Source organism: Schistocerca americana, chromosome 1, assembly GCF_021461395.2.
Source record: "Schistocerca americana isolate TAMUIC-IGC-003095 chromosome 1, iqSchAmer2.1, whole genome shotgun sequence".
Classification (NCBI taxonomy): Eukaryota; Metazoa; Arthropoda; class Insecta; order Orthoptera; family Acrididae; genus Schistocerca; species Schistocerca americana.
In genome coordinates this window covers 20,647,511-20,663,758 of record NC_060119.1, presented here as the reverse complement: position 1 = coordinate 20,663,758, position 16,248 = coordinate 20,647,511, and the positions used below count along the sequence as shown (strand labels likewise).

General features: G+C 47.7%; 1 protein-coding gene across 2 annotated transcripts in view; it reads right to left on the bottom strand.

Moving 5' to 3' along the window:
- LOC124545827 (serine/threonine-protein phosphatase 2A 56 kDa regulatory subunit gamma isoform) overlaps positions 1 to 16,248 on the bottom strand; it is a 327,568-nt gene that overhangs the window by 186,197 nt on the left and 125,123 nt on the right. For both annotated transcript variants that reach the window (XM_047124783.1, XM_047124792.1), the window contains one exon: positions 6,983 to 7,244. In XM_047124783.1, coding sequence (XP_046980739.1) covers positions 6,983 to 7,244 — 262 coding nt within the window. The remainder of the gene's footprint in view (positions 1 to 6,982; positions 7,245 to 16,248) is intronic.

The window sequence follows — 16,248 nt, the reverse complement described above, 5'->3', positions numbered from 1 at the left end:
CGACGTACGGTTGTGGGGCACACGGTGGGCGTGGCTGCTGCTGGTGCTGCTTTCTTTATTCGAGCAGTCCTAATTCGGCTTTACGAGGCCAATATCGTCCCGTTCCGGAGCACCTTCCCGCGGCAAAAAACCTGAAGTGGTAACGGGAATAGAATCCGGGTCCTTCCTGACCGGACGCAGTGGCTGCTTTCAGGGGATAACTGGCTCTGACCCAACAAAACGCTCAGGTACGCGACACCGAGGCTTGCGAGCTGTTGCTCTGCCCTAATCCCAAACGCTGTCGCTCTTCCGCTGACGGTCGGGGAACAAAATGAAGGGCCGGAGATTCGGGAAGCAACAGCGGCGGAACAACTTTAAACGCAGCTGCCTGGAGTGATGTGTGGAAGGAAGAAGCGAGACCAGTAGCTGCCCACGGCGGCCTGGTGGAGAGAAGCGGAGCGGGCAACGGCGAACGCTTAAAAACAGTCGGCTGGCGAAGTACTCCGTTTGCTGCTCACCGTTATTTCGTAGTAAGGTTGCGCTGATCCTACTGTCGGTTACAGGTGCAAGTCAATGCGGAAGATTTCACCTGTGAAGCTGAAAAACAGTTAACGCCATGCAACACGAAGTGTGAGGAATATTTCCAGACACTGCAGAAAAACTTTTCACCGGACGTTACACGGAAGATATCCGTCACTCACACTTCCTCCCGCTCGTGTTCGGTCTATTGAGATAATGTAGAACATAAGTACTGAAAGTGTCTTCCAATGTGTCTCGGTCGCGAACAAAACTTTCAAAACTTATTTCTTCGGGAAATTCTTGAGATACACTAATGCCGATCAAAAATTCTGCACTCTTTAGGAAGAGTGCCAAAACTACATTCGGCATGTTTTCTAGCCCTACAGAGACTGCATCGAAAAACACTTGGAAAAAATGTCCCTTCTTAACGCAGCAAGTGAGGTGACACTGAAATCTTAATCGACAACGATCACAAGAGGTAATCGACCACAGCCTTCATACAATTACTTCCTATCGAGCAACTTACTTTCACTGTTAATTAACTTATTATTAGGCAATCAATTGTTGAGCAGCGATCAATCCGGCGATCTTCTATTTGCTCCAAAGTGAATGAACCTGAGTACACGATGGGATTCACACGTGGCCAGCAACATTATCGATAAAATGTTTTTGTTGTTGTAATTTGTGATCGAGAGCCCCCTGCCTCGATCAGACGTATGCGTAGCCGCCACACAGCTGGGTCAACTACGTCGCTTTTCAGGGAACCTTTAGCTACTATTGTCCGAGATATGACGCCTTGTCCTGCTTGTCAGACTCCACGGCGGTCCGGCAGACGGGGGAGCCCCGCCCCGCTTCCACACAACCTCGCAGCAGCGGCTCGGTACGCTGCGCTACGGTGCGGCGCCGAGCGGTGCTCCCCGGCCGGGCGCTGCGTCCAACTCTGTTACGCCCACCATTTCCCGTTCTTCTGCAGTACAGCGGTGTCCACGTCCATCGTATTTCTATAACTTACGATACCCTTACCGAAGTTTAACCCTAGGAATACCAACGCATTTTCCATAATGCGCACCACCGAGGGAGACTGACTTTATGCCCACACAAATTGTTAGCTTTTATTAACAAAATCCTTTGTCAAATAGGTGCTAATAATGCACAAGTAGGGTCCAGATCCTAGAAATATATTTTACCAAAATCTTTGCAATACCAGAGCATTTCCTATAATCTGTACATACAGAGGACTTGTGCTTTACGGCGACCACAATTTTTGTTAAGTACAGATTTCGTTAATTCTCGTCGAGTTTTTTTCGAAACACAAGATATATGGATGGGCAAGAAGGTCCCTGAATTTGAAAATACGTCTGTAAAATTTGCTGCGAAAAACCACATTCACTACTAATGTTTCGGCGTAAAGTGAAGCTCCGGCACGTCGGTTGGGAGCGCTAGAGCAGAGAAGACGCTGGCCGACCCCTGTCCTGGACGCAGGACACAGGACGACAGACAACCCGCCGGCAGCGGCAGCGGCCTCGACAGGAAGAGGAGGTGGGCGGCGCGCCGCCTGGCCGCCACTTCCACAGCGCCACACTGAAGAGACTGCTCATCTTGCACGTCGCTCTTTGCTTGCCACACATCACTCTAAATTTCTCAAAGTATTGTCATTTATTTTCTGTAAATAAAATTCATCAATACGATTTGTTTCAACTGTGGTCGAGCGATCCGAGAAAGCACGTTTCCTAAGCACCCCACATTTGACGAGTCGGCGGGATAAAACAACTACGACTTAAATTTTTTGGTTACGTTTCACTGAAAAATTCAAAGCAGTTACGATATCCGGTATCAGAAATCATTAAAAACAATATTTATTTAAAATGTAAAGTACATCACTACATTAGAATATTTTCAAAATGTGGGCATAAAGTGTTCCCCCCCCTCCCACCGCTGCGTCGGTTGAAGTGTTGTGCTATTCCACTGCTACAGCACAATGAGAAACTTCAGGGAGGTCATAAGCGACGTTGATTGCCGAGGTCAAGTTCCAACGAGAAGTGTTATGGTTCAATTGATGTTCAACAATGGCTCTGAACACTATGGGACTTAACTTTTGAGGTCATCAGTCCCCAAGAACTTACAACTACTTAGACCCAACTAACCTAAGGACATCACACACATCCATGCCCGAAGCAGGATTCGAACCTGCGACCGTAGCGGTCTCGCGGTTCCAGACTGTAGCGCCTAGAACCGCTCGGCCACCTCGGCCGGCTTAATTGATGTTACAATTCCAGCAACGCTCTCCAACGTTTTGTTGATTTGGAACGGGAATACCCTCTACAATCCCCTCTTTTTATCACAAACAGATTTTGACGCAGTTGTGCCCTGTTACCCATAGCCACGCTAGGTTTTCCTAACGCAGTTCCGAAGTCACTGTTCTCTTGACGCCACTTAGCTGCGTCGGTGTTGTTCCTATCTACCAGCCGATCGGAGGCGTCGTTTTTGTCAGGCAACACAATTCCTACGTACAGCTAGGGACATACACAACTGGTGTGCGCATGGTTCGGTTCCTAAGAGGTCGCCTGCTAACCACCACACGCCCTATCGGCGCGCAGCACGGTCTGAGATGGAGGGTTCTTTCTTTCTCGGGTACAGGATGAACAACAGGAAACCATCCCCGAGAGGTTAAGGAGCAGAAAATGTCGTGGACATACGGCCGGAAATCCGTTCCGACGGAGGCACACCGACTTGAAGGTGGACATAAAATACTTTTGACAGGGGAGGATTCGATGCGAGAAAGCACGCACGAGAGCAACACAGACAGGCGGGCATGTTCTGCCTGGTGGCAGCGAACCAATCCAGTGACAGTGTGTGTGGGCGGCGATTACTGGCTACCGTCTCAGGGGACCACTCCTCCTCCCGCAATGGCTCAGACTCGAGTCTCGAATGCACTTGCTGCGGGGGAGGCTGCCTCCCTGCTGGAGGGCGCGCCCTGTGTGGCTCTGCTACACGCTGGCGCTACAGATCATTTCCGCATTTCCGTGCGGAGAGGGAGAGGCATCTCGACAACACCTGCTCCGACCACACACTGACCCTGCCGATCAATCGCTGCCACTAAAACACGGGTACAGACAAAACATTCACACCTTCAGGTCGGTGCAACCCTCCCCGAAACGCACGTCCGGCCGGACGCCCGCATGACCTCCTTAGCTCCTTATCCTGCAGCAAAACCATTCTGCATGATCGCCGTCCTCACGATACGGGCAGTTAAGTCGAGATCGCCGTTGCTTGTCACACTGGGTTGCTCTGTAGAAGCGGAGATAAGTTCGAGCAGTACCATCCTCTTGATCTTAATTTACACCTTTTCTTTTCCATCTCTTTCCCCGGTCTTTCTTTTTGCGGGTGAGAGGACAGTCGTACCGTTCTGTTCCTTAGAGCCACAGGTGGGCTTTCTCAATTTACTGGCTTTCGTGCCGTGCCCGTACAGCCACCACAACAGTGGAATGTCATTTATGACTACACGAGGATAACACGACAACCAGTCTTATACGGAGAAATTCTGCGACGCGGTCGGGAATTCGACCGGAGGTCTCTTCGGTTAACAATCTGCCGCGCTGTGCACGCAGCTACCGAGGTGGACGACCTGTTCACGGTCTGTGTGGGTCTGCAAGAGCACAGGCGGAGGGCGTCTTAACGGGGCGACCTCTTCTCAACAGACGCCGGCAAAGGACGAAGGCATCAGCAGAGGGGCATCCACTAACGCGGTTTGAGTGCTCATCTCTCTCCGACGGCTTACTGACTCACTCTGAAACGAGGCGGCGTCATCTGTAACTTTTGCCAAATTTTCGGCAACATCTAGTGAATGAAGTAGCTCGTATTTCTTACGGGCGTCGAAGTCTGAGGGGCGACCGAATCAGACAAACTTGCAACCTCGGGGGACGGTGGTCTGAGCAGTTTGTGCACAGTGGAGAAATTTTGCCACAGTTTCCGCAGACAGGTTCTGAAATTCAGTGAGATCGTATGTGATCGAAATTGAAGTATCAGAGGAACCTCGCGGGTGGCGGGAAGTAACGCTTAACATCACATCTATATACTGTGTCTTATTTTTCTGCGGCAAGGCACCTGTGTCAACCGTGTCTTCCTTTGGCCCCCTCTGTAAACATCAGGCATAACGAACTTGGCAGTGTTGCAAGTTGTCTCACAGTCCTTCACGACACTGTACTGTTGGCCCCGTGGGCGAGCGCGCCACAGTCAGCTGCGCGAGCCACTCTGTAGAGCTCTCAGGGGAACGTCCAATCTGCTCCTCAGAAAGGGCTGCGCGTGACGGAACAACCATTTCGCGCCAACAAACTTGAACGGAACAATTACAACCTTTTTCTCTCAACACAAGGGCTGCACAGGGTTTCCCAGATGGCAGTAGTATGCGCCACTGCTGCGTAGTACAGTCGGAGTCCAGAATGAAGCACGTGATAGCTACGAAATTGCTCCTCCTCCGTGTCGAATGAGGGGAAAACAAAATTCGCAATGTCGAGCGCTACGGGTTGTAGGAGTGGAAATGGTTATGGCTTTAGAGCGGGGTAATTGCGAAGGATACATCTCCTAGCTTGGTACAGGCTCGACATTGTACTTCGTGTTCTGCTTTTGTAAATACGGACACGTTCCATATATTTCCGCAAGGCGCATATTTCGCCGAACTTATTTGATATGCTCCACAAAAATAAAGTTTTTGCTGCTCTGATGAAATAAGCGTGTGTCCTAGCGCTCAAATACTGAGTAAATTGCTCAATTTCTTTTTTCCTAGGCTGTCCCTCATCGCAAGTCATGGCTATGGAAAGGAAGGCTCGAGCGTAACACGATTCATCATCAAATTTCCTCCTGGCACTCTGGTCAGTGCGCCCACTACCCACAGGGCTGCCGCCTCCGCTCCAGGGCTCTCCCCAGGGGCGTCGCCCAGCCACTGCGACGCCCGCCTGGCTCACAGTCCCGCTGCCCTTAAACGACAGGACTTGGGCACGCAGTTAAAACAGTTCGGGCATCGCACGTGCCACGCCTACATTGTTACTAGGTATAACATATCTTTATCATTTCTATCGTGAGAGTATTGCTTGTGTATCTTTACTGCAATTTCATTCGTCATTCTAATAAACGACAAGTGTAAATGCCCTTCAGACTCGTCTTTCTTTCAGTGGCCATCATAAATGTAAGACATCTATGTTGTTACTCTTAAGTTAAATGCTAATTATTACCTTAATTTTCATCTTATATTCATTTCATTCACCTGTCCTGCATCACGGCTGTTTAATTTCCATTTATGTTTCAGGATTATTTTTCCGCTGTGAAACGTAGATTCGGTGATATGACTCCGCACTATACGCGAACTATTACACGATTAACTCGTTGATTTGTTTCAGTACCTGCAGTATGATTTGCAGTAGCTTCCAAGCCCGATTTGTATACCTGTGCACCGCGACATATTTCATCGCACTCTACTGCAATTTCATACGGTCGCACTCTCTTCAACGTAACGCCGTCAGGAACCGTACAGAATGAGCAACAGTGGGGATTTTTACGTCGTCGAATCTCTTTCGGAATGTATTCATTTCCCGCGGTAGCTCAACAAGCAACTTTACAAACTAATCTAACCTGACTTACGGGATGTATTACGGAGGCTGCAGTTGAAAGGGAACACGAGGACCCCACTAGTGCGTTTACTGAGGCTGAATACGCCGTAGGCGGGGAGCCATCTAGGGTGTACTTCCCCAAACAACCTGCACTACTACCAAAATTTTTTAATAAAGGAAAAAGATTCCAACACGGAAGCGGCTCTGACACTGCCGCAGTAGCTCATGGCGTCTCGTGTGCTCCGCTGTCTGCGAGTCGTTTCTCGTTTGCTATTATACGAGGCGGAGAATTTTAAGCTTTTGGATGGTTTGATGTATTCTGATATGTTCCGAGTGGCGCAAGTCTTTACTACGAGTCAACTCTCGAGGTAAACAAGATAACCGTGTCTGGTCTCAGTCTGTAGTGTTCTCATCTGTGCAATAGTGAATCCTGTTGCTGCCAACTTGAGTAGTAGTGCGACGTATCGACTACTGGATGAGTTACAGAGTGACGAGACGGCGGTTATCTCTGACACTGCTGCGAAATGGTCGCACTGCAAAATGTGGCATTTTCTTGATGTTGCTGGTGTCATTGCCAGCAGAAGTTATTGCTAGTTTGGAGTAGTTGTAGATTGGCTCTCTCCGCAGGGTTAGTGGGCATACGAACGTCTTTGGTGGTGGTGGTGGTGGTGGTGGTGGTGGTGGGGAGGGGGGGGGGGGTGAAGCACTGCGCATCAGCCGTTACACAACGATCGTTCCTCGGACTAAGGAGGTAAACGTTGCGGCACATACGTCTAGAAGGTGTGCACTGTCCAGACACCCTGGTGGCAGTAAACGGATTCTGCACGTGTAACAGTGAGATGTGGTAACCGTGAAGGGTGGCCGCTCCGTGGTGACAGTACCTTTGATGGCGGGCAGCTTCTGCAGCTCGCGGTCCTTGCTGATGTTGAACCGCGACGAGCTCTGGCGCTTCTCCTTCTTGACGTGCTGCGGCCCCGGGTACTTGATCTTGTTGATCTGCGTGGGCGGCGGCGGCGGCGGCGCGCTCCCGCCGGGGGACAGCTGCTGCTGCTGCTGCTGCTGCTGCATCTGCTGCGAGGCAGGCTGCAGCAGCGCCGGCGCCGGCGGCTGCGTCGTCACCGAGTTGCTGCCCGTCTTGGCCACCTGTGGACAGCGAGTCGCGGCTTCAGTTTCGGCAGCCCAGGCCTTCTGCCTTCTGCCTCGCGCGCAAACCGCTCACCTATCCTATCGCAACAGCAGCGCGGGATCTGCCGAGCAGGCGACGCCACGTGACGGAAGCAGAGGAATAGCGAGAAATTCTTTGCTCTAGCTGCTCCCGCCAAAGCAACAGTGTCGGGGAGGAGCTGGGGTTGGAGAGAGAGAGAGAGAGAGAGAGAGAGAGAGAGAGAGAGAGAGAGAGAGAAGAGGGGGGGGACGGTGGTATGATAAAAAAAAGGTACAGAAACGCGGAGCAATCACTTCCACAGCCTACCTAAATAGTATGGGCCTTTTTATGTATTTCGCATACGAGCGGAGGATGAATGGCTCCAAATAACATTTTTTTAATCACTTCTCTATGAAATTTACTTCTCAGTCTGCCGAATGTTAAGAACTCAGGTATCTGTAACCAGTAAGACAACGACCAAGTTTAAGTACCACCTTGTGGTTTGACAGCATTTTCGAAACTTTTGTTTACGGAGAGAGATTCTGGTTCACACCCTGCAACTCTTCGCGTCGTTCTCGTCTGGCACAGTCCACCAAACAGTAAGGAGCAACATATTTGTCGGCTCTGCTCGGCTATTAACACAGTCACACACAGCGTACCAGAGTCACAGTATTCCTTCCCTAGTAAGACCTGCCTGCAATCACTGCTCTCGGACTGATGCTCGTCACTCCCAGCAGTCTTCCTACGATGCTTCGCTTCTATCAATGCGGTTACAAATATTTAAACTGAATGATGCGCAAGCTTCACCAGGAGTTGCTCTATCGGTTATGCGCATTTAAAATTTAAATACACCTCCTTTATAATGACTACCAAACGACGTTTAACGATGACAAACTCTGTCGTTTGAAATACAGATTAGTCTTTATGTTGATTTCGTCTACAGATCCCAACCACACCACTCCCCCAACCCATCACGAATCGTGGACTTCGCCAAGGGAGGTGACTTGCGTGCCTTAACGATATAAGTAGCCGTACCGCAGACGCGACCACAATGTTGGTTTACCTGTGGAGACACGAGACAAACCCGTGGTTCCTGAAGAAAGACCTCCAACCTTTTCAGTAGTTGCAGCGCCAACACACTGGAAGACTGACTCATCTGGCCTTGTTAACGTCAACCAAAACGGCATTGCTGTGGTGGTACTGCGAACGTCTGAAAGCAAGGCGGAAACTTCAGCCGTCACCCGAGGGCATGCAGCTCTACTGCGTCCTTAAAACGATAATAGCATCCTCTCGGGTAAAACATTTTGCAGGAAAAATAGCCCCCCCCCCCCATTCGGATATCCGGGAATAGACTACTCGGGAAGATGTGGTCGACAGGAAAAACTGGACTGGTTCTCTACTGGTAGGAGCGTGTAAAGATTCCTTAATCGCGCGGGTAGATTAGATAGCTTAAAGTCGTGAATGGCTAGAGTGAAGTTACATATGGAGGGAACTAGTGAAGTTCAGTGTGTGAAGAAATACGACTTCTCGTCAGCTGACTAAAGGGTTCCAAATACAAGATCATATAGGCGTAATGCAACAGTAGCCTAATGACTAATAAAATAGAAATGTTGGTAAGATACTATGAAAAATATAGTGATCGCATTACCATAGCCAAAACAGGAACGAATAGACATAATACTAATTATGTCCATAAGCGATTACAATGTGATGAGCACAGCATGTAAATTACCTTACTGATACCTGCACACTGTTAAGTAATTATAGCAGCCAACATTCCACAACAAAACGGTATATTTTGTAGCGTTACTTACTGTTATTCTCTGCCGTACACAGTTTTTTTTAAAATTGTATATCTACACGATTCCTCCGTGGTTTTCACATCGCACGCTACATCGTAGACGTTCAGTGTGTGATCGCGCCGTATCGGTTGCCTATGCCATCTGGTTGGTGGTGACAACTGTTCTCCTCGCCACTGCACGTCTGTCTACAGTTGGGCACTAGGCTTTGTACGTGTCTCGCCTGTCACCAATACCTCGTGTTCCCACTGCTGTTTGGCCCGCTCTTGTACTTCTTTGGCGTATTGATGCAACGACTGACCACTGTGCATGTAACTGTTCTGCGGCATTTCATGTTGCAGTTCTTACTTTTCTTTATAACACAGCTATCTTCCGAAGGCGATGTACCAATACATGTCAATACATTACATTGCGACAGAGACTTTACACGATTCGTTAAAAAATCGGTACTTCGATTAAGCATGCGTGTTATTGAACACTGCATTTTACATTCTTCTTCAAAATAAAATTCAAAATTTTCCCTAAATTGCATTGGTGCATGCAATGAAGCACTCTCTCTTTTGCAAAATTGCCGTACACTTTCCGGTATACATTCTAAAAAAACACAACCTGAGTCTCATCTACTGATTCAAGATCAGAGGTTATGTGTAACGAAGTTATAGCTTTCACATTATGTACTGCATTTTCTGCGCTGGTTTCAATAGGTTTAGGCAAAATTGTAATTTTAGATATTATACGGGGTGATTCCGTGGTGATAGAAACTTTCGAAAATAGTGAGGAAGGGTAAGTACTATCAGCTTGAAGTAGAGGACCGTGGCAGGCGGAAATCGTTCTGACGTCTCTGGCGGCAGACCACCCCTGCTGCAGGCTCTTCCCTTTCTGTATTTTGGGAGCAGGCGTTATGGATCGAAACAAGAAAAAACTGTCCAGTAAACTTGGGCTCTATAATCGTTACTTTAAGAGTTATGAGCACTTTCTCATACTCGTTGCTAGTAAACAAGTGCTCATATCTCTAAAGGTATGCAGTGTAGAGACCACGAGTGTGAAACTAACACACAAAATAACACCGGAGTAACACGGGAACAGGTGGTGCCGTAATCTCCTGGCACATTATATGCTGCTTCACCAGGTCTCCACCACATTCCAGTGAGCATTAGATAGCTTCAGTTAATGTTTATTAGTGGAAACGTGCAGCGGAAATATGCAAAATCTTGAGAATGCTGCAGAAAGATGAAGATTTTCAGTTGCAGTGCACAAAATACAGTCCACAAAGGATCTGTCGCAGGCATCAAGCGCACACAGTTCTACAACTTGGAGTCAGACCATTCCTCCATCAGCACTGAAAGCATCCATTCCTCCATCAGCACTGAAAGCATCCATTCCTCCATCAGCACTGAAAGCATCCATTCCTCCATCAGCACTGAAAGCATCGCCAGCCTAAGAAAATAAGCTGGACAGTCCCTTAGCTAACGTGGCTCGAGACGAACGAGAACGTCCAACGACTGACAGCGGTAAGTCCGTGAATGATGTGTCATACTCCTTAAGCAAATTTCCCCAAAGATCAAACAAGAATGTAGAGACCGAGACTCGCGGATACGCTCTGGGGCGCCGATGGGGGCCGACGCACCTACTTACAGACGGATTCGTCGTCGTATTTTCCTTCATTCTACACGCAAGCACGCGGCCAAAGCAGCGAACAGACGGAAGGGTCAGTTGAGCACGGAACTCCAGTGAAGAGCTACGGTAAGGGAAGGCGCAGCTAGCTCTGAGGAACCTCCAGGTGCAAAACTACTGTAAGATACTGCAGTGCTTGTGTTATTCCGAATTACGATCCTTAATTCCTTCGGACGGGGACGCGTGTCCGAAGGAACAGGCACTGCGACGACTACGGACGTCACGAAATACCTGCAATCTATTCGCAGTTCCGAATACAGATAACAACCATCTGTGCAATGGAATGACGGCATGAAAATTTGTACGGACCGGGACACTTAGGGTTTTGGCCCACCCTTCGCCTTGACGAAATCTTCCACTCTTGCAGGCATACGTTCGATCAGGTGCTGGAAAGTTTCTTGAGGAATGCCAGCCCATTCTTCGCGGAGCGTTGCACTGTGGAGAGGTAGCGATGTCGGTCTGTGAGGCCTGGCACGAAGTCGGCGTTCCAAAACATCCCAAAGGTGTTCTACAGGATTCCGGTCAGGACTCTGTGCAGGCCAGTCCATTACAGGGATGTTATTGTCGAGTAACCACTCCGCCAGAGGCCGTGCATTATGAACATGTGATCGATTGTGTTGAAAGATGCGATCGCCTTCCTCGAATTGCTCTTCAACAGTGGGAAGCAAGAAGGCGCTTAAAACATCGATGTAGGCCTCTGCTGTGATAGTGCCAAAGCCCCTTCCATGAAAAACACGACCAAGCCGTAACACCAGAGCCCGCGGGTCTTACTCTCGGCACTACACACGCTGGCACATGACGTTTCAACAGGCATTCGCCATACCCACTCTCTGCTATCGGATCGCCACATTGTGTACCATGACTCTTCACTCCACGCAACGTTTCTCCACTGTTCAATCGTCCAATGTTTACGCTCCTTACACCAAGCGAGGCGTCGTTTGGCATTTACCGACTTGATGTGTGGTTTGTGAGCAGCTGCTCGACCATGAAATCAGTTTTCTCACTCCCGCCTGTCATAGTACTTGCAGTGGATTCTGATGCAGTTTGGAATTCCTGTGTGATGGTCTGGATAGATGCGTGCCTATTACACATTACGACCCTCTTCAACTGTCGGCGGTCTCTGTCAGTCAATAGACGAGGTCGGCCTGAACGCTTTTGTGCTGTACGTGTCCCTTCACGTTTCCACTTCACTATCACATCGGAAACAGTGGACCTCGGGATCTTTAGGAATGTGGAAATCTCGCGTACAAACATATGACAAGTGACAATCATCTGACCACGTTCGAAGTCCGTGAGTTCCGCGGAGAGCCCCAGTCTGCTCTCTAATGACTACTGAGGTCGTTGATATGGAGTACCTGGCGGTAGGTGGCAGCACAATTGCACCTAATATGAAAAACGTAGGTTTTTGGTTGTTTCCGGATACTTTTGATTTCATAGTGTACATAATGGACCTACGTGTACAGGTAGTAGACACGTGGTTGACGAGATATGGAACTTTGGGTCTGGCCGCGAGTCGTGCACGGAGGATAAGCGCGAAATCTGGGTTCGAGTCCCGGTCCGGTTAAAATTTTCATTGCCGTCATTCCATTACACAGCTGATTGTTATTCATATTCGCAACCGCGAGTACATTTCATGCACAAATAGACACTAATCGCAAAGGCAACTACAGATACAAGTTGGAGTTGTGCAACACAGCTTTTAGATAGGGCTGCTCACATCAGGTACTTTCCTCCGAAGATGCGGCAGATTCAGCCCAAGAAAGCAGCTGCCGGAATAGTCTAAGCCTGGTGTTCAAGCACATTTCAGCCGCCCATAGAACACGGATTTAGTGCGTTAGTCGTACATCACAGCTTTCACTACCTAAGAGTGATTGATTACTACCAAATTTTCCACATCCTTCCATGAACACTTTCACCGCCATGTTCATCATGTTTGACGTAAATCAGTTTTTCCGTTTTCACCATGTGCATCAATTCGATCGCGAGAGTGTTCGTATTTGCATGTGGTGCATACAAGATCACATCTACGTTCAAATCGAATGTGCGTCACATCATACCGGCCAGTTCTAGCACTACTGTGATGTTGGTTTTATAGTGGCAGCAATAGGTACACGAAATTGTTACCTGTTAAAGACGTGCGGTCAGTACGTCTTCCTTGCTGGCACTGACATTTTGTTTACACATGCGGCGCTGTGTAGTGCTTGTTTTCAGTAAGATTTTGTGGATGTTCGGAGAAAAATCGATTCACAAGACGAGAGAATCCGAAAATGGTTGTAGGAATCAGGTTTATCTGATGAATCACTCTTTGCAAGCGGTAGCCATTCCTACCCAGATTGCCGTGCTTATTCCTTGAGCAGATGGTTCATCGAAAACTATCATCACAACAATGTTGAATAAGAGGGAAATGGTGGTTGGGGAAAGCAACTCAAAGGTTGTTGGTGGAAAGTGGCTGACAAGAGGGACTTCACTGTTTTGACAGCCTAACACGAACCTGAGGCTGTGGCGGTGACAAGGAGAGATGAAATGGAAAAAAAAGAAAAAAAAACACCGCAATTGTGGATTACAACGCACCCAAAGCGTTCGTTCATCTTCCACGCATCGTGTCGGTCACACAGGGGACCGGAATGCCGCCGCCGCGACCGGCCGCTCTGCCTTCGCCGCCGCTGTGAGCGGCTGCAGCCACTGTTTCCTCACACTGACGGCTGAACGGCCAGCCAGCGGCAGTGGGCGTGAAGTGGACTCAGCGAAAATCGTGCAAACAGAAAAACTTGTCCAACAGGTGAGGAAGTGCAACTTCTTGTGCGATACAGGCGATGCCGATTACAAGGATACTTCAAAGAAGGACGAAGCGTGCACTGATGTAGGTGCTAGACTGGTCCAAAAATAAAAATATTTCTGCAAAACTTTTAATTTTCATACGTGCCATATGCTACATCAAATGCATTAGAGTACAGTATTAAGAACTGAAAATCAGTTAGTGCATATTACGTATACCACATCTTACAGTTATTACAGCAACTACGTAAGCAACCGCGTGATCAAAACAGAAAACAAAGCGTAGAAAATTAAATTCAAGCGAAAATCAATTGCCTAGCCTCTTCTGGTATTTCTGATGTCAGCGAATTATTTCCGTGATTGTTTCTAACGCTAACAACCAAAGATGTTACTCCACGTACTTGTTCTATAATACAATTTAAAGCAATACCAGCCGGCCGGTGTGGCCGTGAGGTTAAAGGCGCTTCAGTCTGGAACCGCGTGACCGCTACGGTCGCAGGTTCGAATCCTGCCTCGGGCATGGATGTGTGTGATGTCCTTAGGTTAGTTAGGTTTAATTAGTTCTAAGTTCTAGGCGACTGATGACCTCAGAAGTTAGGTCGCATAGTGCTCAGAGCCATTTGAACCACTTTTAAACCAATACCTCCTATCTTATGAGAAATTGTATGCTTAACGCATGCAGTCAGTAAGGTGTCTACCTACTCGTTAAAGCTAAATAAAGCTCCAGGGTCCGACGTTAATACCCATCAAATTCTATACTGCGACTGCGTTAGCCACTCTGTTAACTATAATCTGTCGTTCATCCCTCGAACAAAGAACCGTGCCCAGGAGGTGGAAGAAAGCATAGCCCACATCTATCTACAAGAAGGGTAGCAGAAGTGATCCACAGAACTACCGTCCAATATCCTTCATATACATTTGTTGTTGTGTCTTAGAACACGTTCTGAGGTCAAACATGAAGAATCTCACCGAAAATGACCAGCTCTATGCCAATCAGCACGGATTTCGAAAACACAGATCGTGTGAAAACCTAACTCACACTTTTCTCACACGACATATTGAAGGCAATCAGACAGGTGTAGTGTTTCTCGGTTTCCGAAAAACATACGAGCAGTACCCTGTTTATCCTTATTATATTACGATCGCATGGGGTGTCAAGTCAAAATTGTAACTGCGGTTATTGTGCAACCTGTCTTGGATTGAGTGTCACCAACAGATGTTGACGTAACTTCGGGTGTATACCAGGAACTGTGTTGAGACCCATGACGTTTATGTTGTGTATTTGTGACATTACAGACAAAATTAGTGGTCATCCACTAAGATTTCAAAGTGGTGCATACATCGGGAACTTGCTCTACATATTCAGAAGTGTCAAACTATGACTTCAAAAAACGAAAAATGTAGTAGTACATTTGCAATATCAATGAGTCACAGTTGGAATTCGCCAACTCTTACAAATACTTTGGAGTAACAGTTTGCAGGCGTTTGAAATGGAATGATCGCGTACACTCAGTCGTGGGTAAAGCAGGTGGCAGACTTCGGTTTCTTGGTAGAACACTGGGGAAGGGCAACCAGTCTACAAACGAGATTTTACAAATCACTCGTGCAACCCATTCTAGAATACTGATCAAGTGTGTGGGACTCTCACCAAATAGGACCAACAGGAGATATTGAACGCATACAGAGAAGGGCAGCACGAATTGTCACGGGTTTGTTCGATTCGTGGTAGAGTGTTGTGATGTTACAGAAACTGAACTGGCAGACTGCTGTAAACTGTCCCGCAAAAGTCTACTAACGAAGTTTGAAAAACTGGCTCTAAATGGTGACTCTAGGACTACATTAAAGACTCTAAATATTGTTCCCTTGTGGATAGTGTGGACTATGTTAGACTATTTACTGCACGCACAGAGGCTACATTGTGGAATTGCTGGAGTAGACTGTCTTCTTCGTAATTTTTTTTTTTCAGCAGTAGATTCAAAAATAATCCGCGATGAAGTGTGAAAAAAGTCCCTCTATTTCCACGAAATGTCAACGACTGAGCTGCAGCCTACGCCGCGCTCGGCACCAGCCCGCACCACCAGCCAACGGCCACATTTTTCACTGTAAAGCCTTCAAAACTTAATGCTACATAGTACCTGGAAACTAGGTGCCACAGTACCTATGCCCATTATCGACAGAATAGACACTTCATCGTCATGCTATAATGTGAAACTATAAGATACGCAAAAATCAACCTTTTGCGGCACTTAGTATCCTCAGAATCGACTGAGAAGTATTTTACTGTGCGGAAAACGCACAAAATCAAAAGAAGTTGTCTTTAATTTTTAAAAGACTATCTCTACCAAAAAACTAACTCCAGGTGATGACGTAGCTTTGCTTCATATAAGTACACTACTTTTTACAGCAAGAAATTCGGAGAAATCTTATTTCTCGTGTACGGCTAGCAGCCGCTCTGTGGAAACCGCTTCATGTGTGGCGTCCCTCACCTTTGAAGACCGCTGCGGAATGACCGCCTTCCGTCCGACCAGGCCTTTATAGCGGTCTGCTGCTACGGGGCGTTGTTTTCCCCTCGATTAAGAAGACTGTTGAAGACAGCACGAGCAAGGACGATGCACAGTGGCCAACTCGTGGTGGGAACGCAGCAGTCACACGAGATAAAAATTTCGAAATATTTATTTGGATCTCTGTGGTCACAGGAAAGTTACAGGGCAAGATAATCGGCTAACCATAAATTGAGGCCACACACGAAAAAAAT